General features: G+C 37.5%; 1 protein-coding gene across 4 annotated transcripts in view; it reads left to right on the top strand.

Moving 5' to 3' along the window:
- The window catches only part of PARD3B (par-3 family cell polarity regulator beta), a 1,291,415-nt gene extending 1,283,703 nt beyond the window's left edge, over positions 1 to 7,712 (top strand). For 2 of the 4 annotated variants that reach the window (XM_074191565.1, XM_074191567.1), the window contains exon 22: positions 1,409 to 7,712. In XM_074191565.1, coding sequence (XP_074047666.1) covers positions 1,409 to 1,763 — 355 coding nt within the window. In that variant the 3' untranslated portion in view covers positions 1,764 to 7,712. The remainder of the gene's footprint in view (positions 1 to 1,408) is intronic. The other 2 variants (XM_074191566.1, XM_074191564.1) reach the window with 2 other exon arrangements.
- The last annotated feature ends 17,320 nt before the right edge of the window (positions 7,713 to 25,032 follow it).

Below are 25,032 nucleotides of genomic sequence, written 5' to 3'. Positions count from 1 at the left end.
GAGAGGAAGGAGTCTATGTTCACTTCTCAGTTGCCCTAATGCCTTTGACTAGCCTACACCTTGAAGAATGTGTTTGGTTCTTCCCAGGTAGTTAAAGAGTTCATGTCCAGAATGACATGTGGCAATGTCTCTTACCCAAAAGCAATGATTTTAATACCATTGATTTCCAATTTTTTTTTTAATTTGGGCCCCTCCTCCCCAGTTCTGTAGATTCCTAAGGAAGCTGCAGATCACAGGAGAAAGTGGAGGCTGCCCAGAATGACAGCCAGAGTTTGGTGACTCCAAGATTAAAGCAGTAGTATTTTTAAATTGCCATTGCCAAATCTAGAAGAGGAATGGTGACAGACCAATATCCTCCCCTTTTGTGTGCTCCCACTATTGACAGGCTTCTGTGAAGGAGATCAGATAGTCGTATAGAGTCAAAAAGACCTGGGTTCAAATTCTATCTCAAATACTTAGTATTTATGTGACCTTGGGTAAGTCATAACCTCAGGGTCAGTTTCCTCATCTATATAATGGGAATAATAATAGCACCTTCCTCAAAAGTGTTGTTGGGATTTGTTGTTCAGTCGTTTTATATTTTTTGTGACCCAGTGGACCATAGCACTCCAGACTCTTCTATCTTCCATTGTCTCTTAAAGTCTATCCAAGTCCATGTTCATTTTTTCCCATGATAGTATCTCTCCTTCTCATGCTCTGCCATCCCCTTTTCCTTTTGTCTTCAGTCTTTCCCAACATCTGGGTCTTTTTGGATGAGTCCCATCTTCTCATTATGTGTTTGATGTTCCAGTGAATAACCTGAATTAATTTGATCTCCTTGCTATCCCAGGGACTCTCAAAAGTCTTCTCCAGCATCATATCAAATGTAATAGTGTATATTGGAACAATGAATAATTTGAAAACATTAAACAGATACATAAAGGTTAGCTAATATTATCAAAATAGAATTTAGGAGAAACCTTCAAGTTCATATAATCAAAGGTTTCTCAGCCTGAGGTCCCTGAATCCAAAGGAGTCTGGGAATAGCTCTCAAGGAGTTTGAATTAGGAAAAAAATTACATCTTTATTTCAGTATAATCAGTTGTCCTATGCATTTTATGCATTTAAACACATTATTCTGAGAAGAAGTATATGGGCTTCACCCACTGTTGAAGAGGTCCAGGATACAAAAAAAAAAAGTTAAGAACATCTGATCTGGTTTAAAACTACCTCAGTTACAAAGGAGGAAACCAAAGTGACTTAAGTAGTAGAGTATCCAATTTGAATTTAAGATCATCTCAAGTCCTCTGACATGTAAAGCTACGGGTCTCTAAGACGTGGAACTTCTCCAACCCCTTAAAGAGTTCTATGGGCCCCTGGGAACCCTGACTTTTTTTCTGATATATATATCTGTGTTTTCTCTCTCTAGGCGAGGACCAATAGAACCAGCAGATTACCTAATAGGACCTCGATTGATATACAAGGAAAGGGAACTTCCTTATTATCCAGGAATGCAGCCCATTTATGCTTCTAAAGGAAACTATCCCCATGCACAGGATGTGAGGGTAACAGAGCTTCGGTATCCTCAGTACCACCTACCCCCTCCAGCCACACACCACAAAGGACCTTTCCGACAAGATGTCCCACCTTCACCACCTCAACACCACAAGGTGCCAGCCTATCATGAAATAGGCAAAACAGGACAGGGGGCTGCCAGTCCAGAACAATACCCCTATAGAGGCCAGGACCCCCGGCAGAAGAACCCCATGACTGCGGCTGTGTAGGAAGACACCATCGAGATCACCACAAACTAGGGAAAAGACTTCTGAAATTACCTTATTCTTTTTTCCTCTCAGCCCCCCAAAGTCTTCTTGGGTATAAAATTATCCACCAACTAGAACCATTCTTTCTGCAGCCGATACAGATGAGGTTCTTCTCGCTGAGGAAATCACTTAAGGTCAATCAGAGGTGGGAAAAAGAAAGGTGCAATATGTCTGATCAGGCCAGGAAAACCGTGGTACTTCACATTACAATGCTTTTAAACCAGTTAAACTCAGAGCAGAAGTGGTAGCTGAAAAAGTAAATAACATCATTAGACACACTAAGTGGAATGTCCCAGGGCTAGATAATATGCACCACTGAATTTTCCACACATGGACACACACACACACACACACACACACACACACATACAGAGCAGTTTTTCTGTTAAAGATTACCACTGGTGTTAAGACAGTCTCTGCTATAGATCCTTCTCCATTTGGGAGCCCAGTCTCGGCTTTCTACAATCAGAAAACCAGGACTCCTGGCCACGGCTCACACAAGACTGCAAATATGATGTACCTGGTGTGAGTTATTATTTTAGCAACAGAAGACAAAAAGAAACAAACAGAAGTGGCTCCTCAGAAGTTTTCTGTCAAAGACAGTATTTCTTTATCTCTTGTATCCATCAGGGTCCTGGTACCACCCGTTTGATGGAATGTTTCACAGACTATTCCTGACAACCAGCAAAGTGCTTGGTAAGCCTGAACATGCTTACATTTTCCCTATTTTCCCTATTAAAAATGGCTAAGATAGAAATTCAACATCAGGCCTCAGGAGGAGGGAGACCTGAAAAATCAGTAAGAGCTGATGAGAAGCTGGTATTTCAAGGACTAATCAATCATTAGGTAAGGAGGGGGGTCTTGTCACATACAGCCCTGAGCCATATTCCACAAGAGCATCCTAGATGGAGGAGCCTCAGAGCCAGCAGGAGGGCCAAAGTTGACCTGGGTCTCCCTGCCCCCACCTTTCCGCCTTTTCCTGGCCACCAATATCAGAGAGGCCCCAGATCTCAGAAGCAGTCCCAGGTTTCCAACCTGTAATTATTTAGTTGCTGTTTCTATTTTAAGGCTCCCTCTTCTATGATAATCCTCAATTGGGAAGGAAGAGAACCCTCTTGTTGGGCCTCCCAGGATTCAATACTCTGGAGTGCCAATTCAGTAAGACGTGCCAAACAATCCCCATTTGCACTATAGGGAGTTAAATGCCAACCACAGTTGGGAGGAACTTTCTTGGGTCTTTAAAACAAAATGGCCCAGGGCATAGTGGACAAACAGCATGTGTTCACTAAGGCTGTGCTCTGATGTCGGTTTTATTTTGTTTTGTTTTGAATTTGTCTGTGTGTGTGTGTGTGTGTGTGTGTGTGTGTGTGTGTTTAGCAATAGAGGAGGTAGGAAGTAGGGGGAAAAGGTTTTGAAAAACTAACTTTTAAAGACATAAAAGTTAACAGTTTGAGAAGGAAGAAAACACGAAGGGAGAAGATAGAGGAAAGGAGTGAAGAGGCAGAAAATTACAGCAATCTTTATCTACATCTTATTAACAAAAGACAAGGCAGCTGGGAGTGACAGAATCATAGAGTTAGAGCTGAATCCTTCTATTCCTCAGTTTACCTAAGAGTAAACATGATGTTCCTCAGTCTCTGGGAGGTCAATAGAAACCCCATTATGTTAGAGTTGAAAAAAAGGTATCTTATCCATTTGAAAAATGAAAAATATTTGACTCAGAGAGGAAGAAAACAAGGATCACACAGGTCAGAGATGTCAGGCAGGATTTGAACACAGATCTTCTGTCCAGTACCCTCTTCTGTGCAACTTGGACTTAAGTTCCAGTGTCTCACAACCTAGCTTGTTTGGTTGCCAAGTAGATGGCTGAGAAAGTAATCTTAAGGCTTTAAAAATAAAATTTTAAAAAATCTTCCAAAGGCTTTTAGATGGATAAATCAATTGTAATTCCTTTGAACTCTGTGATCATTTTCCTTTTATGAATGGACAATTCAAAGATTGTAACCAGACCTAAATGAGAAAGCAAACAAAGAACTGTTTGAGGAACATTCAAAACCTAGAGGCAGAACAGTTTGTCTAGAGCTGGGCCTCTTAAAAAGAAATGCTATAAGACTCTTCAGAATGCTTCCTTATTCTTAAAAAAAACAATACATCTAGAGGTCACCATCAGCCATTGCCTCTGTTTAAAATGAGGGAGGTTAAAAGGATTTATTAAATTACAAAGCTGCTGCAGCCCAAGGATCCATCTATCCCAGATTAATATTTCCTCACTCCTATATATCCGCAGTGATATAGATATTTACATAGTCCCTGCAGGTCACAATCTACTCTCATCTAGTCCATGCTCCCCCAGGCATCCTCCACAGGTCATCAACCCAATATAATGGAGACCTTCCCCTTGGTCTTTTTATATTTCAAAAGTATCGAGCAGTCTGTAATCCATTGCTCTTACCTAGCACACTGGCCTTTCCAATTATATGTTTCCATAATTATATAGTTTATAACAAATAAAATGAAATTGAGTTCCATCTCTACGGAGTGTTGGTTTTGAGAGAAAAGCAATGTTGAATAAGAAGGAGCACTAAAGTAGAAATTAGAAGAACTTGGATCTACTAATGGCTAAATGACCTTAAACAAGTCACCTAACCATAGGATCTTAGGACCATTTGTCTAGAACCAGAAGGAACCTAGTTCAGAGCTACCTTGTTTTACAAATGGGGAAACAAGCTTACAAAGTGGTTTCAGTTTCCTCATCTGTAAAAGGGAACAATCAGTTGGATTTGTGGGGTCTGGCAGGATATTTCTAAAATATACTTAACTAGAATTCCCCATTGAAGACATATGGGACATTGCTTTTCCTATTTCTCAACCTCATAAGCCCATCCTGGAACCATGGAGGATCAGCACCCCATTTGAATTCCAGTTAACAGTATTCAGTGGAAACTAGATTAAGAATTGAACATAGCTTTTACTACATTCCAATACAGGAGCACCTGATCTTAATAAAAAGTCCCAAATTCTTCCACCTGTAATTATCTGGTGCTTGCTTCTACTTGTGATCTCCCCCTGGTGATCCACCTGGGTCTTGAAGGAAGTCCTACCTTGGAGGGGCTGATTCAGTACTTGCTTATAGAATGCAGGTACATATAAGGGGTGGACAGGTGAAGGGTCAGCTGAAAGGAATGATGAGGTCTTACCCTCAGGCTTAATAAATCTTGCAGATAAAAAAAGTAAAGTGATGGGAAATGTCCCTTGCAATGGGTCATTAGAAATGAGCTCTTGGGGTCTTAACTTCCCTGCCCCCAGTCTCTCTAACCTAGCTCTTGTGGGCTAGAAGTCAGAAGTTCCAGCTTATTGGTAAAGGATGTGACCACAAAGGGGAGCATCTGGATAGAGGGCAGTAACATGAGGTTAAATAGTCTATGGTGGGTGAGAGGCATGACCTTAATAGAAAGAAAGCCTTCATTTTCACATTCCCACTTGGAAACCCTGCACATGCTCCACCCACTACACACAGATTGGGTCTGAGCTTCTCTGGAGAAGGCTTTTTGTACTGTGTACACAGTCAATAAAAATGTGCTAACCTCAGGGAGGCAGCCAATGCCGAGAAGGTCCACTTAAAGTGAGTGAAAAATAAATTAAGATAGTTCCCTTTGCTCCTTTGAAATATAACCCACATCCCATTTGCCCTGGCTGGAAAGGAACTAATATTGTATGTTTGTGACAGTGCCTTTATCAAGCCAGGCAACAATTAGAAACAGCTCAGAACTCAAGGGAGGGCTTAATAAATCACTACGCAATATATCCCTTCTCAGGGAACCACAGTACCATTTACAGACTTCATCTACAGTATTTAGGAAAAACACAGCATAATCAGCATGGGGTGGAAAACAAACTTCCACTTAATTTATGGCCTTTGGAAAACTCAATCAGTAGTCGCCACATAGCTCAGAACTCCAATAACCCCCCTGGAATGCCACGGCTGGTGCCACTTAGGGAAGACCTATCAAACAAACCCCTTCCTTGCTGCTAATCCAATCCAATAGGTCACTTAGGACTTGAAATGATGTTTTTGCCTTAAGTCAGTAGACATTTTTATAGACCCCTATTTTCCTCCTGTGTTTGAAGGAATAGGTAAAAAGGGTAATATCTGGGAATAGATCATCAGAAGTTATAGTAGTAGAAAAATTCCACCCTCCATTAGCAGCAGCAGAAGGAAATATCTCATCAATGCATTGGACCTTTGGGCTGCTAGACTATTAATCTTGGAATAAGGTGGGCAAGAGGGGCAGGTTATACCTTTCCACAGCATCAGATCCAAGGATTGAAGAAAGGTCATGATGATTATGTAAAAAAAATTCAGGAAATAGGAGCCAGACTTGTTATTAGAAAACATAGGACTTCAGACAAATCATTTGATAACAGATTGTTTTTTTCCCCTTTATTCATTTTGTTGGATATTTACAGATGCCCAGAGATATTAAGTGACCTGCCTATCGCACAGCTACTATTTTCCCAAGCCAGGTTTTCTTAACTCTAAATCTAACTTCCTATCTACTTCCTACCACTGCTGAAAGGGAGCATGGTATATTGGATACAGAGGGCTGGGCTTGAAATGAGGAAGATTTAGATACAAATTCAGTTTCTCACACATACATGGACTACTTCAGGATACTCTCTAAGCATCAGGTAAAAGAGGGTTTCTACACCTGTAGTTGCCCATGGTGATGGACTCACAAATCTGGACCAATATGGGAAACCAAGCATCCTTTTCTTTTTCCATGTGTTATTTCAAGTTGCAAGCTGATCTGGATTCTGGAGGATTTAGAAGGAAAGGAAAATAGCCCTGATAGGTTTGGTATACCTTTGAGCCTGGAAAACATTGCATAATTTGAAACATAGAACTCTAAAACTAGCTCCTTTCAAAGTAGAAGTCTCTCAACTGGTAAGAGTTCTCTCCTACTTTCTGAGTCTACGAATCACACTGTGGCCACATTTGGTGCCATTACTTCAGGAAGAGCCATTAATAGGAATAACCAAAGATGCTATTTCTCAGCACTCCTCATTCATGTCAGCCTGTGAAGAAATGATAGCCCAGTGATGGTGGAACAAGGAGTAGTCAGTTGAAGAGATCCCTGCAGAGCAAGCTTTGTGATCAAAGAAAAACCTTGGGCAAACTAAAATTGGTCCCACATCATATAGGTAGCCTGGTCCCTTAAATAGACCATTTTTCTCACCCACATGCCTAAGTTATAATAGCATCTCTCAAGGGCTGATTTTTCAAAGATGGACTAGAGAGCCCTGATGTTGGGGGAATTAATAATGGGTCCTGATTACACTTCTAGCCTGCATCCCTGATTGCAGTGATTTGAGAAAGTATTCTCACTCAGTCTACACTAACTGGAGCACCGTTTACTATCAAGACATAAAAACAAAACCTGTTGTTTATAAACTACTTTTTCTAGTACTCCCTGTGATTTTATAATACTAAATCTGTTCAAAAGTTCTAAAGAAAAATTACATGAAATCATATTTTGGAATAAGGGGGATGAAAGGGGTGGAGTCTTTGCTAATTTTGAAAGATTGTTCCTTTTTGTATCACAGAAAGCATTTGAAATTGTTCTTTCATATGACCATATAAATTGTACTTGGTTTATTTTGCATTAAAATAAAGCTTTTCAGAATTCAAACAGTATTGTGTAATAGTGTTCTTTTTTACTTGCCATCATTTTCAGTCACGATACATAAACTAGGCTAGCTTGGACCTTCTCCTATTTGAAGGACCATATCAACAAGGTATGAGGATTCTGAAAATAGTTTTTCTTTTGATGGGGTTAATTCGTAATCAAAGCTATGCCAATGCTCTTCGTGAAATGAAGGATGTTAACTCAGAATGGACCCAACAGAGTCCAATTTAAAGCAGGAAACCAGAAAGATTATAAATGGAGTTGGTATTGCATTATTTAAAGAGGGAAGAAAAACAAGCATAGAGAAAAATGTATTTCTTACAACTTCCTTGGATGAAAACACTCATAGGGAAAAATGATTAGTATTTTTTTCTGGGTTTGGAGCAAATGTTTCCAATTCATATACAGCTTTTTCCCCCCTAATAATAATTCTACTAGATAAAAATGCAAGAGCCCTCGAGGCATAGTGAAAACCTCTAAGTGACTAAGAGGCATGCCCTGAGTAATTGGAATGTTACAGAGACATAGAGGAAAGAGGTCTCCTAGTTCCTCTAGAACCCAGTTTTTTAACCACAAGTATGGGGATCTCTATTTATTAGTGCCCCTTTCATGTTGCAAGCTATGATCACTGCTAAATCCCAGACAGAGAGGCAACTTAGGTTTCCTTTGCCCCACTCCTTCCTCTTAAAGAGAAATTTGCTCCTGGGCACCACAGGGTCGTACATAGCTGGCGTGGATGGGGCAGGGATAACAGTTAAAAAGATTTTCATTTCACAGTCAACAACAACTCCTGAAGTTTAATGCTATTCTTCATTCCCAGCCTCTGTTTAGCTTCCTCCTGCCTAAATTCATTTTGTTCAGTCTTGACCTTGATATTAGCTTTTGAGCCATTGCAGTGGCTCCTAAAAATGCAAGGGATTGCTCCTAAAATTGTAGGAGGTCTTAATTGCAAGACTGGGCAGTTTATATTTTATCGAAGAAACAATAGGAAGGTTCCAGGAGGATTCATCTCACTCATTTTGGGGAAAAAAAATTCAAGTAATTAGCTTAAAACAATAAGTTTAAACAGTTTAAAAATCTTAGATATCTTGTTGCAATAAAGGATTTAGATTATTTAGTATCATAAATATTGTTTTAGGAATGACTGAATGAGTAAGTCATTTTTAACTATTATAAATACACAAATTAAAAATAAAGAACTTATGAAAAAAGTCACTATCTTTATACAGAGAAAGAACTAAAGAATAGAAGTATGTATAGAATAATTTTACATGTTCATACCTACACATAAATATATATATGTACATATATATTTATTAATTTGTTTCTAAAGTAGCCATCTGCAGGGCAAGGAGGAAGAAAAAAAGGAAAAATATTTCATAACTTTATTATATATTTAAAAGGAATAGTAAGTCGTACATAATAGATTTGCAATTTCATGTGCAATCATCTTTTTATTGTACTATGCTATGGAAATGCATCTTTTATTCCATAAATTAAAAATTAAAATAAAAAGAATTTAGGTTTATTATAGGATCATAGTTGAAGTCAAACTTCTGAAAGGCTGCCTCTGAGGACCCCTCACTATTAACCAAGATACGTGAACAAGCACACCTTTCTTTTATCCTTATCTTCTAAGGCAATAATTTTCATATCTGAGAAGTTATGTCACTGATCCTGGTTGAACCAATTCCACATGTCAGAAGAATACATATTTAAAATAATTAGAACAAAATTGCCTATATATATTATATAACATGTATATAATATAGATTATTATCAATGTATACTCACTACTCTACCTCCCTCTAATTATTGAGCTGTATAAACTTACCATAAGAACATAAACTTACATATATATTTATATTTATATATAAACCCTTCTTCCTTAGTGCCTTTCCTCTCAGATTTTCTGCATATGTATGAATATAGGCAAGTATAACGTACCATATATGCATGATATATTATACAATATGTATATTATATTATACCTATATACATATATGTATTATATATTAGTATATTCATAGTTGTGTGTGTATCTTGTATATACATAATTATTTACATATTGAATTCCCCCATCACAATATACGTATCCTTGGGGACAAGAATTTTTTTGGCTTTCTTTATAGCCCAAACACTTAGCACAGGGATTGATGTCTTAAGAGTTTAATAAATACTAATTGACAGAATCCTTAAGTTCCCAGTTCACATCCTAGTTGTATGATGATGACTTTGAAAAATGCTTTAATTAATATAATTCAAAGTAGGGACATTGTTTCAATGGCCTTAAAAAACAAGTTAAGACTAATATATAAATGTTTTTCATGATTACACATGGATAACCTATGTGAAAGTGTTTACTGTATAGGGAGGGAATAGGGGAGGAAGGAAAGGGGGGGAAGAAGAGAAAGAAAGAATTTGGAACTCAAATTTTTATTTTATTTATTTATTTTTAATATCTTATTTGTTTTTCCAACTCCATGCAACAGTAGTTTTTACAAATCATTTTTTTTAGGTCTTTGCAAGGCAATGAGGTTAATTGGCTTGCCCAAGGCCACACAGCTAGGTAATTATTAAGTGTCTGGGGCCGGATTTGAACTCTGACTCCAGGGCTGGTGCTCTATCCACTGCGCCACTTAGCTGCCCCCTTACTAATCATTTTTTGCAAGGTTTTGAGTTTTACAATTTTTCTTCCTTCTTTCCTTCCCCTCTCCCTCTAACAGGAAATAATTTGATATAGGCTCTATATTTGTAACCATGCTAAACATAGATCATATTGAACATGTTGTGAGAGAAGAATCAGATCCAAACAGAAGAAAACATTAGAGAGAGAGAAAAAAAAGACATAATATATTAGACAACTTTCAAAAACTGGAGATAATTAACTTGGGTCTGCATTTAAGTTCCACAGTTCCTTCTTTGGATATGGATGGTATTCTCCATCACAAATCATTTAAAATTGTCTATGATTATTGTGCTGCTGAGATGAACAAGTCCATCATGGTTGATCATGACTCCATGTTGTTGTAAATGTGTGCAACTCAAAATTTTTAAAAATGAATGTAAATTTTTTCACATGTAATTGGAAGAAATAATAAAATAGTTTTCAAAAACAAAAGTTAACATTCTTTGAGTTCTTAGTTTCTACCCTCCTCAGGAAGGGGTAGAGGGATTTAACCAGAGGAAAGGGCAACAGGATAAGAAGTCAGCAAAGGCTTGGCTAAGATGAAAACACTGCTAATTCAGCCAGACTAATGCATTAGAACAAGAGGCCCTATGGGAGAGAGAGTGCAAGGAAATGGAATAGTCATGACTAAAAATAAATTACACTATAATTTTTAAAAATTTCATCGTTAAGAGTTGTGACCATTATTAAAAAATGTGTGCAGTGTTGAAGAAAATCCAGAGCATGTATATGCAGATTTTGACATTTTATATTCAAGATACAGGCAGTCTTGAGTAGGTTCCACTGCATATTAAATTATAATCTATGTAGACAGCAATTTTGAACGGTACCCAGTCAAGGAAGTTGTACTTTTGGCTGAAGTCAGACAGGTAGATGAAACTTTGATGACTTAATTCCCCCAAATGAAAGGCATAAACAGACAAGTGAGTGCCTATTGGAGCCAGAAAGAAACCCAAAAATGCATTAAGCACTGTTAAACTGAAGGTCCATTATTTCAGCCAGTTATCTCATGCCCCTGGCTAATTATTTGCCAAGGTTTCTCAGTTCAGTACCATTGAGCATCCTTATCACCTGGGAGCCAGGTGAGCTCTTGGGATGCTTTCCAGGATACATTCTCTTCAGGCCTCCCATAGCAGCTGTACTTTTACTCCCAGAGCTGTCTGGGTAGGTTTAAGGTTATCCTACACCACAATGTGCTAGGTATCATAGGTGGTGTGGTGCCCACTCTGAAATTTGGAGAGAGAGAGCACTGTTCTCAAATCCTGAATACACTTCTAATCATAGGAGCTGAGAAATGGGTTTTCTTCCCTTTCTAAACATGCCCTAGAAAATTCCTCAAATCCCAATTCCCTTTAGGGAATTTCCCAGGACCTAGGGTCACATCAAAATGACAGCCTTGGCTCTTCCACGTTCCTCCACCTCTATTCTAAGAAAGGCTCAGAGATGTCCAGAGCATCCCTTCAGTGTCTTACTTGATTTCCCCTCCCCACCCCAGGGTAGGAATGTGGAAGATGTTATTAGAGGAAGACTGACCTGGAGAAATAGTTTCTCCAAGCTTCCCCATCTCAGAAGCCCATCTAGAAAGGTCAACATACCTCTCTGATCAGTCACATTTTGGGGGGATTCAGAACTGTGGCACTGCCTTTGAATGACCTCTTGCCATTCTGCAGATCTCCCCCACCCCCAAATCTCCCACCACCCCTGCCAGGTGTGAAATCAGGGTCTTTGGAAACCATTGCCCAGGCCTGCCATCCAGAGGCCTTTCAGTTTCCGCTGGGCCTGACCTTCTACTGACCCTGGTGGTCAGATTGTGTCTGGCCTGGGGCTCTGCCTCTCCATGATGATTTTCCACCAGGGCTTCAAAAGAGGAGATCAACTGCAGGATCCCCCCCCCCTTTCTTTCAAAGGCTGTGGAATATTGCCTTTAACAGAGTGATTGGAGGCTACCTAATAATGAGAATGACTGGCAATTGTAAAGCTGTCCAGAGAGGTAGGTGGGGCCGGTATTAAGGAGGAATTCCTAAAATACTTCATTTTGCAAATGAAGAAACAGAGGCCCCTGAAGGTTAAATGGTTTGAGCAAGATCCCAGGGCTAATTAGTAAACTAGGTAAAATTTGAATCCAAGCCTTAACCAATCCAAGTCCAAAAGCATTGTTCCATACTGCTTCTTTTTTTTTATATTCTATGTATTTTTTAAAATTATTTTTGTGAGGCAATGTGGCTAAGTGACTTGCCCAAGGTCACACAGCTAATAAGTATCAAGTGTCTGAGACTGGCTTTGAACTCAGGTCCTCCTGACTCCAGAACTATTTACCTCACCACCTAGCTGCCCTTTCTGTACTGCTTCATAGTAGTGCAGAGATTTTTAACCTGAGATCCAGATAATTCTCATTTTCTAAAAAGTTACTTTGATGGATATTTTTCAACAAAATGAATTTTCCTTGTATTCATATGTATTTTATTTTATACATTTAAAAATATGATTCTGAGAAGGGTCCCATGGGTTCACCAGACTGTTAGTGGAGTCTATGACACAAAGTGGTAAGACATTTGTACTTAGATGCACATTTATACAGGTTCTGACATATATGTTCACACTTATATTTACACACATATGCAAAGTATAAATAAATGTGCAAGTTGTATGTAATATATATGTACTATGTATATACAGACATATGTAAATGTATACAAATGCACACAAATATGTAGAATTTGAATCCAAACCTTACTGAATACCAATCCAATACAAATCCAAATACAAACAAATTCTATTATTTTGTTCAAACAATGATTTTTAAAATTTTTATTATTTTTACTTATTTATTTATTTGGGGGAGGCAATAGGGGTTATGTGACTTGTCTAGGGTCATACAACTGTCTGAGACAGATCTGAAGTTTTACATCTATTGGAAAAAATATATCTATGCATCTATCTATCCCTCTGTTTCTATACACATACATAAAGTGTACGTAGAGTAAAAGCCATTACATATAACTCTGTGGGCACATATATTGTATACATAAATATACATAGTATAAACATATGTCTGAAGTATTCTTATTTATGAGTAAAGTATTTCCTTATCCATGAGCATATTATTTTCCCACTAGAATCTAAATTCCTTAAGAGTAAGGGCTAATTAATCTTTCTATCTCTAAGACCTAGAACATTCCAAATAGATATTCATCTGAATTGAATTTTCTGACCCAAATTTGACTTCCTCATGTTGCCCAACTATTCTCAACACCAGACACACTCTATATGTGGAGGGAAGTTAATTTCTGTTTTCCTTGATCTTTTTGACCTTCCAATTGCCTTGAAAACACTCTATGAACCTGACTCTTAATCTCTATCCTGATCTGGAATTTAAAAATGTGATTTGGAACCTCAGCTGTAAGAGTAACTCAGTTAAGGACCTGAGACAAGGCTCTGCCTGTCTTTTTGCCTCCCAATTTTTCCAGCTCTGTAATAAAGATAATAACACCTTCCCTAGTTACCTCTCAGCAATACTGTCACTTAATAGGATAATGTTTATGAGCTGTGAGATTCTTTGAGAAAAGTGCTATATAAATACCATGTGCCAGTATTATTGATGATCCCAACAGCTGCCCTCCAGGCTCCCCCTTCTCCTTCCCCAACACACAGACATTCCTGCCGATGGGAAGGAAAGATCAAGAAAAGCAGGTTGTCACAAAGGTGCTGGAGGGATGCTCTCGGCATCTCAGAGCCTCTCCATTAGACTGTGAGCATCTTAAGAGCAGTTCTTAGTTTTTGACTTTCTTTGCATCCCCAGAGTTTAGCACACTGACTACCACTTGAGACACACTTCATAAATAGTTATAAACCTAACTTTCAAATAGTAGAAGTAGAATTGAGGAGGTAGAATGAAGAAGAAAGACCGGCATTTTGAAGTTGCCTTTGGTTCTAGGGATGCGCCAAAAAGAGATGGAATCAGAATGTAAGGAGGTGAGGTAAGAAACAGGGTTATAGAATTTTCCAGGGCATGGTCCTTGGTTCCTCCATGTCACTACATACAAAAACAAATAACTAGCCCTCTTGCGAGTGCCAAGTACTCACACCAAAAGGTATGACTTTAAAAGGCATATGCCAACTTTTCTTGCTGTAAGCTGACCAAAGATACCAAAAGAAGGGAAAGAAACCCCTTTTTCTCCTGAAGTCAGGAAGGAAACTAGATTGAAAAAAGAATCAAGTCTAATGTTTTTTTTTTCTATTGTCAAAAGGAATAATTAAGAATTCAATTAAAAAATTCATTTTAATTCAGCAAATATTTATGAAATGCTAGGCACTTGGGACACTGAGATAATACCAAACAGTCCTCCCTCTCAAGGAGCTTGCATTCTGGAAGTGAAGAACAGGGTGATATAATAAACACACAGTACAAAAGGGAATCAGATCACACACCCCTCTAAAGGTCCTTCCCCTTCCCTGTCCCCCAGTTTTCTCCCCTTTCTACATGTTCAGAAAACTTTGACACCATTCCAGATATAAATGTTGTTTCCTCTTCAACCCAGATGAAAATAAATTTCCAACATTACCAGCCTTCCATCCCCACCTGCTTCCTCTGTATTAGTTCTTCCTTTTATGACCCAGTCTTATAATATAATTATTCCCTTTTTACCTTTTCCTGCTGTATTATTTTTTAGAATCAACTCAGTCCCTTCTTTCAAATTACTTTAATAAAGACAGTTTTAGGAATACCAAAATCATTTTATATACACAAATATATATGCATATATATATATATACATACACTAGTTTGGCAGTAATGAATGATCTATAATTAGACTTAATGTTTTCCTTATATTTCTTCTAGATTTTTAATGTCAAATTTTCCTTTGAGTTCCAGTCTTTTTTATAACAAATATCTCAAAGTATTTCATAAATGTCCATTTTTCCCCCATTCAGGATTATATTCAACTTTGCTAAGCATGGAAAGACTTTACAAAAAAGACAAATGCAATAGTTTGAGAGAAATGAGGACATCCACCTGTGTTGTGACTTTGTGAGAGGAGATGGGGGAGGAGGGATAGAGACATGGAGAGTGAAAGATTGTGAAGGAAGAATAGATAATACTTGGTAGTTGATTAATGGGAAGGGGGTAGTGAAAGAGAAAGAAGAGCCAAGTTTTTGGGTGTTTGGTGCCATAACAATAGCAAGTTTTAGAAGAGAGGGTTAAAGATTAGCATTGGGGAAAGATGATAGGTTCCATTTTGAACATATCGAAATTGAGCTATTGATAGAACAGCCTATTGGAAATGTGTAGCAGGCAAAACTAGAATTCATTAGAGATAATTGGACTCAATATATTGATTTAGGAGTCAATTTTAAAATAAAGATAGTTGAACCCAATATCAGATGAGATCACCCAAAGAGACAGCCTTAGGTGGTACCACAATTAAGTGATAAAGTTGTGCAAGGAGAAAATTGAAGGACTTCCCAACCAACAGACTAAATAACTGGTCTTTCCAATTGACCTTGTGTTTTAGAACCAAAGTTCTGGTTTGTGATTAGAGATGAATATTCAATAATCTTAAGGACTTATTTCCCATTAAGTCTATCTCTGATTTTGAACAACTTTATAAATACACTGAAGGAGCATCAGTTCTTCAAATAACAACCTTCAGAGGCTCCAGGCAAAAAGCTGTGTTCAGTGAAATTTGTCTTGACCCACCTCTTCAATTCCTCTGTCTTAACCTTTCTCTCCAGGATCACTCTCCCCTGGCTCCTGACCATCTGTTGTGTTCCTTTTCCCAAAAAGAAAACTGTTTCTTACAAAGGATCTGAGAAACCCCTTCACAGTAAATAACTCTTCTCAGGGAAAGTATAAGCCTATGGAATGAATACCAGGCACTGTTAGATTGACCAGAGAAGACTTTATGAGAGTAGAATTTCTTCCTAGTGACTTTGAAACTCTAGAATCACTATTCTAAAACTGGTATGAATAGACTGAAGTGGAAAGACCATTAAATTTCCATTTGGAGAACCAGAATTTGAAACCTGACTCTGCCATTTACTATCTGTGCAACCTCATGCCTCAGTTTCCCTTTATGGTAAGTGACTTGATTTCAAAGATCCCTTTCCAACCTCAGTCCATTGACTGAGTTTACAAAATTGTCCCTGTTATGCCCTGGTTATAGGAATATTAAAGAAAAGATATTTAAAATAGCATAGAGATCCCAAGATAAAAGATGTAATGTCTTTAACTAAATACAGAATTAAGCCTTATAGAGTATTGGACCCAAAATTAAGGAGACCTAAGTTTAAATCCTGCCTCAGACATTTACAAACTTTGTGATCCAAGTCATTTAACCCTGTTTGCCTCAGTTTCATCCTCTATAAAATGAGCTGCAGGAAAAAAATTGCAAACCACTACAATACTTTGCCAAGGAAATGCCAAATGGGGTCACAAAGAGTTGGACATGACTGAAAAAAACTCAACAACAACAAAATGATATAATAGCTAAGATTGACCCTAGATGAAAATTTTAAAAAAGAACCTTCTTTGTATTGGTAGTAAGTTAAGGGGTTTGCTTTGGAGAAAGCTAGTGCAGAGTCTGGAGTCCAGAAGACTCTAGGAGTTCAAATCTAGTCTTAGATACTGGCTAGTAGACCCTGGACCTTTCATTTCTCTTCTGCCTCTGTTTCCTCATATGTAAATGGGGGGGGAGAATAATAATAGCACCTACTTCTCAGGGTTGTTGTGTCAAATGAGATAAAATTCACAAAATACTTTGTAAACCTTAGAGCTATATTATTAACTCAGACATAGGGAATCAGGACATCAAGTTGCAATGGAAAGAGTGATGAATTTAGAATAAAATGACCTGAGTTTGAATATCGCCTCTGTCATTTATTATCTGTGTGTGACCTTCAGAAAGTCCTTAATCTCCTCAGACCTCAGTATCTTCATCTTTAAAATGAGGGGTTTGAACTAAATAATCTCTAATTTCCCATCCAGCTCTAAATTTATGATTCTAAATTAATAGGCCCAATTTTCAGATGAGGAAACCAGAGTCTAAAGAAGGAAAATGACTTCTCCAAGAGAACATAGCTAGCAAGACTGGATTCCAACTTGGATATGTCCTAACTCCAAGAAAGCATCCTTTCCTGTCCATCATAATGTCTCTCTGAAGATAGCTAGTAGAATCCTTGTCCTCGTCTTGTTGTTTGCCCTTCCTTCTTGAAGAGGACCATGACATCAGGGAGGTGATGTCATGACAAGCAAGTGAATTAGATTTAAATGAGGAAGGACTGTACAAAGTCACCCACCTCACTTTGTCCTCTAGATCCGTCTGGGTCGTGACCAGACATGGATCAGGATGCCTGAAGATGGTCCCTTTCTTGCCCTCTTGACTATGCTGTCAAGACTTGCTTCCTCAGATGAGGAGAATGAACAGTAAACTCTTCCTATTAAAGTCAATAATATTTGAATTAAGAAGGGATGGCATGGATTTTCAGGCTGGGCTACCCTATATTCTGAACCACAGCCTCTTGAAAGAAGGTTTCCTTATCTAGAGAAATGCATCTCTTCAAATAGCTTTTTTTTCTTTCAGAAAGGAAGCTAGTCCTAATTTGAGATGTGAAAATGTTCCGTGAGCTTGCTCCTAATTGTTTTCTTTCCCTGTTACATTATCTGTGAGTATACAGATTACAGGGCTGGTTTGTTAAACACAGACAAATCTGCCAACGAGACAACAGGTAGGGAAAGGTTTGAAGAAAAGAAACGCTGCAGCAATTTTAAAGAATAATATCTGCATCTAAAGAGGTATAACTTCATGTAAAATCTGCTTCATCTTCTGAATAACAAAATAAATATGCAAGCACACTCCTTAAAAAACTGCCCAGTGAATTCAGGATGCAATGAAGACAATGATAAAATGAAGATTTCTAGGACTATAGCAAAATGTTTTGTAAGGAAACAAAGGGTTTTGCAAGTAGAATTGATATATCTTCATGTCCTCTATACCATCAAACAAGTTCTAAGGCAGATTTTTCTTCTAATTCTAGAATCCTGGGAATAGTAGCTGAGGCTGCCGCAGAAATACTTTAGATGAAAAGTAAACTTGTATGCTGTTCATCTCCAAATTTGTCTGCTCTATTGTCAGACAAACTTTCCCTAAATAACTAGCTTCAGTGGCAAGTGCTTTTACATCACCTCTCTTTCGATATTTTTTCCAGGCACTAAACATTGTCACTCTAAGTGTACCATTCTAAGGAACACCCTAAATTTGAGAAACAGGATGTTGAGTTTTTTAAGAACCTTCTTCCTTTCAAAAATAGGCAGGGGGTAGGGGGGAGGAGATTAGGAATAGAAGGGAAAGTTTTTCACCAGCCCATTTGGCAAGTCCTGAAGCTGCAATTCATTCATCTGAAAAATTCTTGCAGCTCTCTCAAGACCCAGTTGGAGAGCCTTCTGTGTGGCCTCTTGTGTGGTTTTAAAGCTAACCAACATTCAAGCCCAGTAGGTGGAAAGGACTGCTTTGTATCCTAGACAACAGAGTTTAATCCTTAGATGCAGTTTGAAGTCAGTATCCTGACTACTCCCCTCACCCCCCAGCCAAATGCAGACACCTTTTTGCTTGAAGTTGTCTTTTCTTTTTTTTTAAATTTTCAACATTCATTTTTCATAAGATTTTGAGGTCCAAATATTTCCTCTTTCCTCTCCCCCTCCCCAAAATGTCAAGCAATCTGATATAGGTTATACATATTCAATCATGTAAACATATTTCCACATTAGTCATGTTATGAAAGAAACAGAACAAAAGGGGAAAGCCACAAAAAACAAATAGCAAAGAAAAGTGAAAATAATAGACTTCTATCTGCATTCAGACACCATAGTTTTTTTCCTTTGGATGTGGATAGCATTTTTCTTCCTGATAATTTTGGAATTGTCTTAGATCATTGTATTGCTGAGAAGAGCTAAGTTAATAAATGCTGATCAGTGAACAATATTGCTATCATTTTGTATAATATTCTCCTGGTTCTGCTCATTTCACTCAGCATCAGTTCATAGAAGCCTTTCCAAGGCTTTGGCAAGACAGTTTTGATAGTGAATATTCCAGTGGATACCCTCATGAATCCCTTTCATACAGGGCTGTTCCCTACATCAATGAGACTCCTACCTTTACATCCTGTTTGATTTTTTCAACATGCCCAGGGAGGTCTTCAGAGCCTTTTCAACATTTGATGGATGCCAGTGCATCGCTCAGATTGTCCATCCATTCTCCCTCACCTTCAATATATGACCAATCTATTGTTGATGTTGGGAGCTAGGTGGCATAATGGATAGAGCAGTTGGACTTGGAATAAGGAAGACTCATCCTCATAAGTTTAAATCCTAACTCAGGCACTCACTAGATGTAAAAACTCCAAGTGTTGTCTCTAGGAGTCAGATAAAACTGAAATGACTCCTCAACAACAATAATGGCTTTGATCAAGCAACACCTTCCTTATTTAATGACTTAAACTATTTACAAAATCACAGGATTTTAGAACTAAAAAGAACTCCTATGTCCACTTAATTCAGCCTACATCAATTATAATAATCTATCCAGTAGTCATCTAGCCTCTACTTAGAGAGCTGTGATGAATAGGAAACTATTACTTCCAAAGCATCCATTTCCACTTTTTGACAATTATAATTGAGAGTATTTTGGGGGTCACCAAGCAAAAAGTTACCCCTTTGCGGCTTCTACTCATTGCTACCCAAACAGAAAGCATTTAATCCCTCTTTCAACCTGTTGTTTTTCAGGGGTATCAGTTGGGTCTGACTCTTTGTGATTCCATTTGGGGTTTTCTTGGCAAAGATACCTGATTGGTTTGCATTTCTGTCTCCAGCTCATTTTCAGATGAGGTAACTGAGACAAACAGGATTGAGTGACTTGTCCAGTTAGGAAGCGTCTGAGTTCAGATTTGAACTCAGGAAAATGAATCTTCCTGACCCCAGGCCTGGCACTCTAACTGCTGCACCACCTGGATATTCCAGTTATCCCTGTTCCAGTCTTTTTTCCTCCATCCAAAATATCTCCAATTTCTCCTGGTGATATTCATATAACATATGCTAAAAGTATTAGATACCGAGAAAACCCATGATCTAGTTTCTTCTGTAGTTAAACTGAAATGTTTGTGAATAACCACATCTAAGAGATAATATTATCATTACCATTATCATTATTACTATTTCATTCCTCTCACCTTTTTGAAGAGGTTACTATAGAAATGGTTCTAGGACAAATCAATATCTTACTATTATAGTTTTAATAGTGTTCTATAGAATACTGCACGAATGGTTGAAATAGCTGCTTTTTGTAGCTGAATAAAATAATTAGGCTATAAGCTTATCCTCTGCAGGTTAACTAAAAGCACCTTTATTACACTGTCTAATAGCAGATGAGAAAACTGGGATAACCTTTTCCTCACCTTATTCTGATTTTGATTTCCTCTGCTAGGCAGCTATGTTACTCTGAAAGCTTTTTATTCTGTACAGATTGGAAATTAGCAGTATTTTGGCACAGCAATATTAATTTAAAATGATGTTCTTAAAATTGTTGGGGGGGTAGTTTTCCCATGGTTCCATGTGCTTCCAAACAATAGTGAACAATAGTCAGACCTGTGATAATCACTGATTCTGGTGATAATAAGATAAGCTGGTTCTTTCAGGATATTTTGAGAACTACATTTTAGCTGTAGAAATTTTGTCACAATGGACAAAACACTGGCCCAGCAGACAGGAGGACCTGAGTTCAAATCCGACCATAAACATTTGACACTAGCATTGCGAGACAGGGCAAGTTGCTTAATCCCAATTGCCAAGGAAGAAAGGAAGGAAGGAGGGAGGAAAGGAAGGTAGGAGGGAAGGAATGAAGGAGGAAAGGAAGGAGGGAAGGAAAGGAAGAAGGAAGGAAGGAAGGAAGGAAGGAAGGAGGGAGGAAAGGAAGGTAGGAGGGAAGGAATGAAGGAGGAAAGGAAGGAGGGAAGGAAAGGAAGGAAGGAAGGAAGGAAGGAAGGAAGGAAGGAAGGAAGGAAGGAAGGAAGGAAGGAAGGAAGGAAGGGAGGGAGGGAGGGAGGGAGGGAGGGAAGGGAAAGAAAGATTTGCTAAGTTTGTATTCTAATGGGAAGTCAAAAGGATAAGGTAGGCATGTCCAAGAATGGTAAGTAACATAAAGGGATTGCCTGGGAATAACTTTTATTTTGGTTTGTCAATCTTAACAGAAGAAAGGAAAGGGAGAGAAAGGATACATTAGGAAAGAAAGGGGAGGACTGAGGGTGATTTAGCTCATATAACTGGGGGAGCACAAGTAGAAATCCATATAATTATAGGGGGGCTAAGTACCATATAAATCTCATTTTCAATTGATCTGGTCAGAGGATGGTAGAACAAAAAAGACATACAAAATAGTATGTGGAAATATATTCAGTTCAACAAGAAAAGAAGGAATAAGAGTTTATCTAAGGAGAGATTGGACATAAGCAAAAAAAAGAATGGAAACCCATTAAATGAAAGAAAATAAGTCTATTATGGTAGCCTAGTTAAGAGGAAGAAAAGAGAGGTCAGTCCATGGAAGCTGTTTGCATCTAGTAAACATTGAAAAGAAGGAAGACAAGGCAATGTGCTAAGTACTTTACCAATGTTACCTCATTTGATCCTGACAACAACACTGGGAGGTAAGTACTAACAGCACCTCACTTTACAGTTGAGGAAACTGAGGCAGACGGAGGTGAAATCACTTGCCCAGGGTCTCACAGCTAGTAAATATCTGAGATTGGACATAAACTCAGATCTTACTGACTTCAGGACCAGTTCTCTCTCCACCAGGCTGTCTATCTGCCTCTATTGTGTTTATTCTAGTCTATGTAAAAAGGGGTTATGGAACAAAGAAAAGAAAATGTGTAAGAGAATAGAGTGGAGGTTTCTACACAAGTAATGAGGCTGAGATTAGAAAGGAAACTGTTAACTATGAAAAAATTCTGAGTTTTTTCTGATAAAGGTCTCATTTCAAGATATGTAAGGAAGTTATTCAAATTTATAAAAATAAAAGCCTTTCTATTCCCCAATTGATAAATGGTCAAAGGATATTAACAGGCAGTTCTCAAAGGAAGAAACCCAAATTATTTATAACTCTATGAAAAAATGCTCCAAGTCACTAATAACTAAGGAAATCCAAGTCTGAGATTCTACCTCCTACCCATATAATTGGTAAAGTTGACAAAATAAAGGAAAAGGGCAATTGTTGGAGATGCTATGGGAAAACAGGTACTTTGTTGTGTTGTGGTGTTCTTAGTCTGACTATTCTGGAAAATGTTGCAAACATTTCTTCTCTGTGCATTCCTTTTGTTCCAGCAAAACCATTGTTAGGTTTATGTCCCAAATATATCAAAGAAATAGGAAAAGATCCTATATGTAAAATAAATTTTTTCATCCCATTTTATTTTTCAATTACATGGTAAAGCTAACTTTAACATTCATTTAACATTGCAAGCTTTTGAGTTCCACATTTTTCTACTACTCTCCCTTCCCTCTCCACTCCCCATGACATCAGCATCAAACAATATGATATAGGTTGTATATGTTTAACATATTTCCATATTAGTCATGTTGTGAAAAAAAGGAAAAATAAAATATCTATAAGAAATCTTTTTGTGGTAACAAACAACTGGAAATTACAGAGGTGCCCCTTATTTTGGGGAATGGCTAAACAAATTCTGGTATATGAATGTAATGAAATACATTCTGAATATCTGGGTATAGGTCAATATTTTAGGAAATGAAGAAAGGAATGGTTCCAAAAAAATCTGGGAAGACTTTTATGAACTGAAGCAGAATGAAGAGAGTGAAGCAGGAGTATAATTTATACTGCAACATCAACAGTGCAAAAACTAATTTTGAAAGACTTCGAACCAATCATGACCCCAAAGAACTGAAGATGACAAATGCCACCCACTTCCGTTTAGAAAGAAGGTAGACCAATATGCAAGGGCACCTAGGTGGCATAGTAAATAGAGTGCCAGGCCCTGGATAAGGAAGGCTCATCTTCATGAATTCAAACCTGGTTTTAGACACTTACTAGTTGAATGAACCTGGGCAAATCACTTAATCCTGTTTGCCTCAATTCCTTCATCTGTAAAATGAGCTGGAAAAGGAAATGGCAAGCCAGACCAATATTTTTGCCAAGAAAACCCCAAATGAGATCACAAAGAGTCAAATATGACTGAAATCACTGAACAATAATAGACTAATTGGCAGAATGAGGCACTTTTTTGAACATGGTCTATATGAAAATGTGTTTTGCTTGACTATGCACATTTTTTACAAGAGTTTTGTTTTTCTTTTCCTTTGTTCTTTTCAGTGAAGACAGAATGGTGATGGTGGGAAATAAATGCTTGATGAATGGTGGGGGAGAAGATAATTTAAAAATAAAATAATAACCCTGTGATTTTTGGTGAAATTTTCAATTGCCGTCAACCTTCTGTTTTCATAAACAAATCTGAATGACTCATTGATTTGTTTGAAGTTTCTTTGTCAATATATAACTGGCAGAATTCAATTAAATATTATCTGTTGAAGACATTTTAATTCCATTCTTGGATCTTACTTTTTCCATGGGGCCCCATCCAGGGATAAACCATTTTTTTATTATTTTTCAACAAATCAAATTAAGTGTAACTATTATTAGCCATTGCTGTAACTTAGTGAAGTGATGGCTGCTTGTTCCAAAAGTATTTCTCTAGGTTTTTGACCTGTTGATTATTTATTCTTAGCATATTAATATTCTTCCTCCCTTTTGGCAAAGAAGTAGTAATCTCCTTATAGCTTAGGGCAATAAGTCCCATTTTCTTTAATATTGCCTAAGTTTTTGTTGGGATATTTTACAAAACTGTTTTGACATACTTTATAGTTTCAAAAGTAGTTGTTAAGCCTTATATGATGTAGGTATAAATCAAATGTATCCTTATAAGTGTTCTTCCCACTGAGTTTTGAATTCAGAATGTCAGTAAGTCTCGTAACATATTCGGTTACAGCCTTCTCTTTGATATGTATCTTGCCTGCAGAAGACCAAGATATTTACAATCATTGCCTTCAGTAAGAGCCCTAGATTCAAAAGCCTTCAGGTTTTAATAGCATTTTGATATCATTTGGAATAGATTCTATGAAATAAAGGAGCTGTTTAATTTGTTTTTTAGTGAAGCTATATAGCTTGGTGTCAATCACATTCAACAAGGGATTAATCAGATATTTTGGTTTAACTCCCTTTTTAATTTGGAATTCATAATTAGTTCTATTTAAAAGAGTGAATGCTAGAGAGAACCATAACAGCTTAAAATGTTTTATATAAATTATTTTCCATATTGTTCTTTAGGTGGAATATTTTAAATATGATTTTCCATAAGAAAATCGGATCTTTAGTATACTCATTATATTTGAGTCTTTTTTCATATACTTGCAGTGGATGAAAAAGTCATGAGTGTGGAACTGAGTCAAAGGTATTGTGATAATCAATAAAATCTATGTAGATATTATGCCACTTTTGGGTACTTCACTTTATATGCCTGAGACTTCTGCCACCATGTTTTTGCTCCTCTACCAACATATGGTTTTCTTTTAAGTATTGACAGAGTTTGCTTTTAAGTGATACAAGGTGTAAATGTAGTATATAAAACATATAAATACATAATCTGTCTGTATGGGAGAGATCATTCATGTTCTCATCTTTTGGTAGTGGAGATTTGATCTTTCTGCTAAGAAATACAAGATTGGACTTATATCTGAGAGGACGCTGGTAAAATTTTTTCCTTGTATTCATGCACCATTATGAAGTGCTTAAGCCAA

Source organism: Macrotis lagotis, chromosome 6, assembly GCF_037893015.1.
Source record: "Macrotis lagotis isolate mMagLag1 chromosome 6, bilby.v1.9.chrom.fasta, whole genome shotgun sequence".
NCBI lineage: Eukaryota > Metazoa > Chordata > Mammalia > Peramelemorphia > Peramelidae > Macrotis > Macrotis lagotis.
Note: the sequence above shows the minus strand (reverse complement) of the source record. Positions and strands in the feature narration are given on the sequence as shown.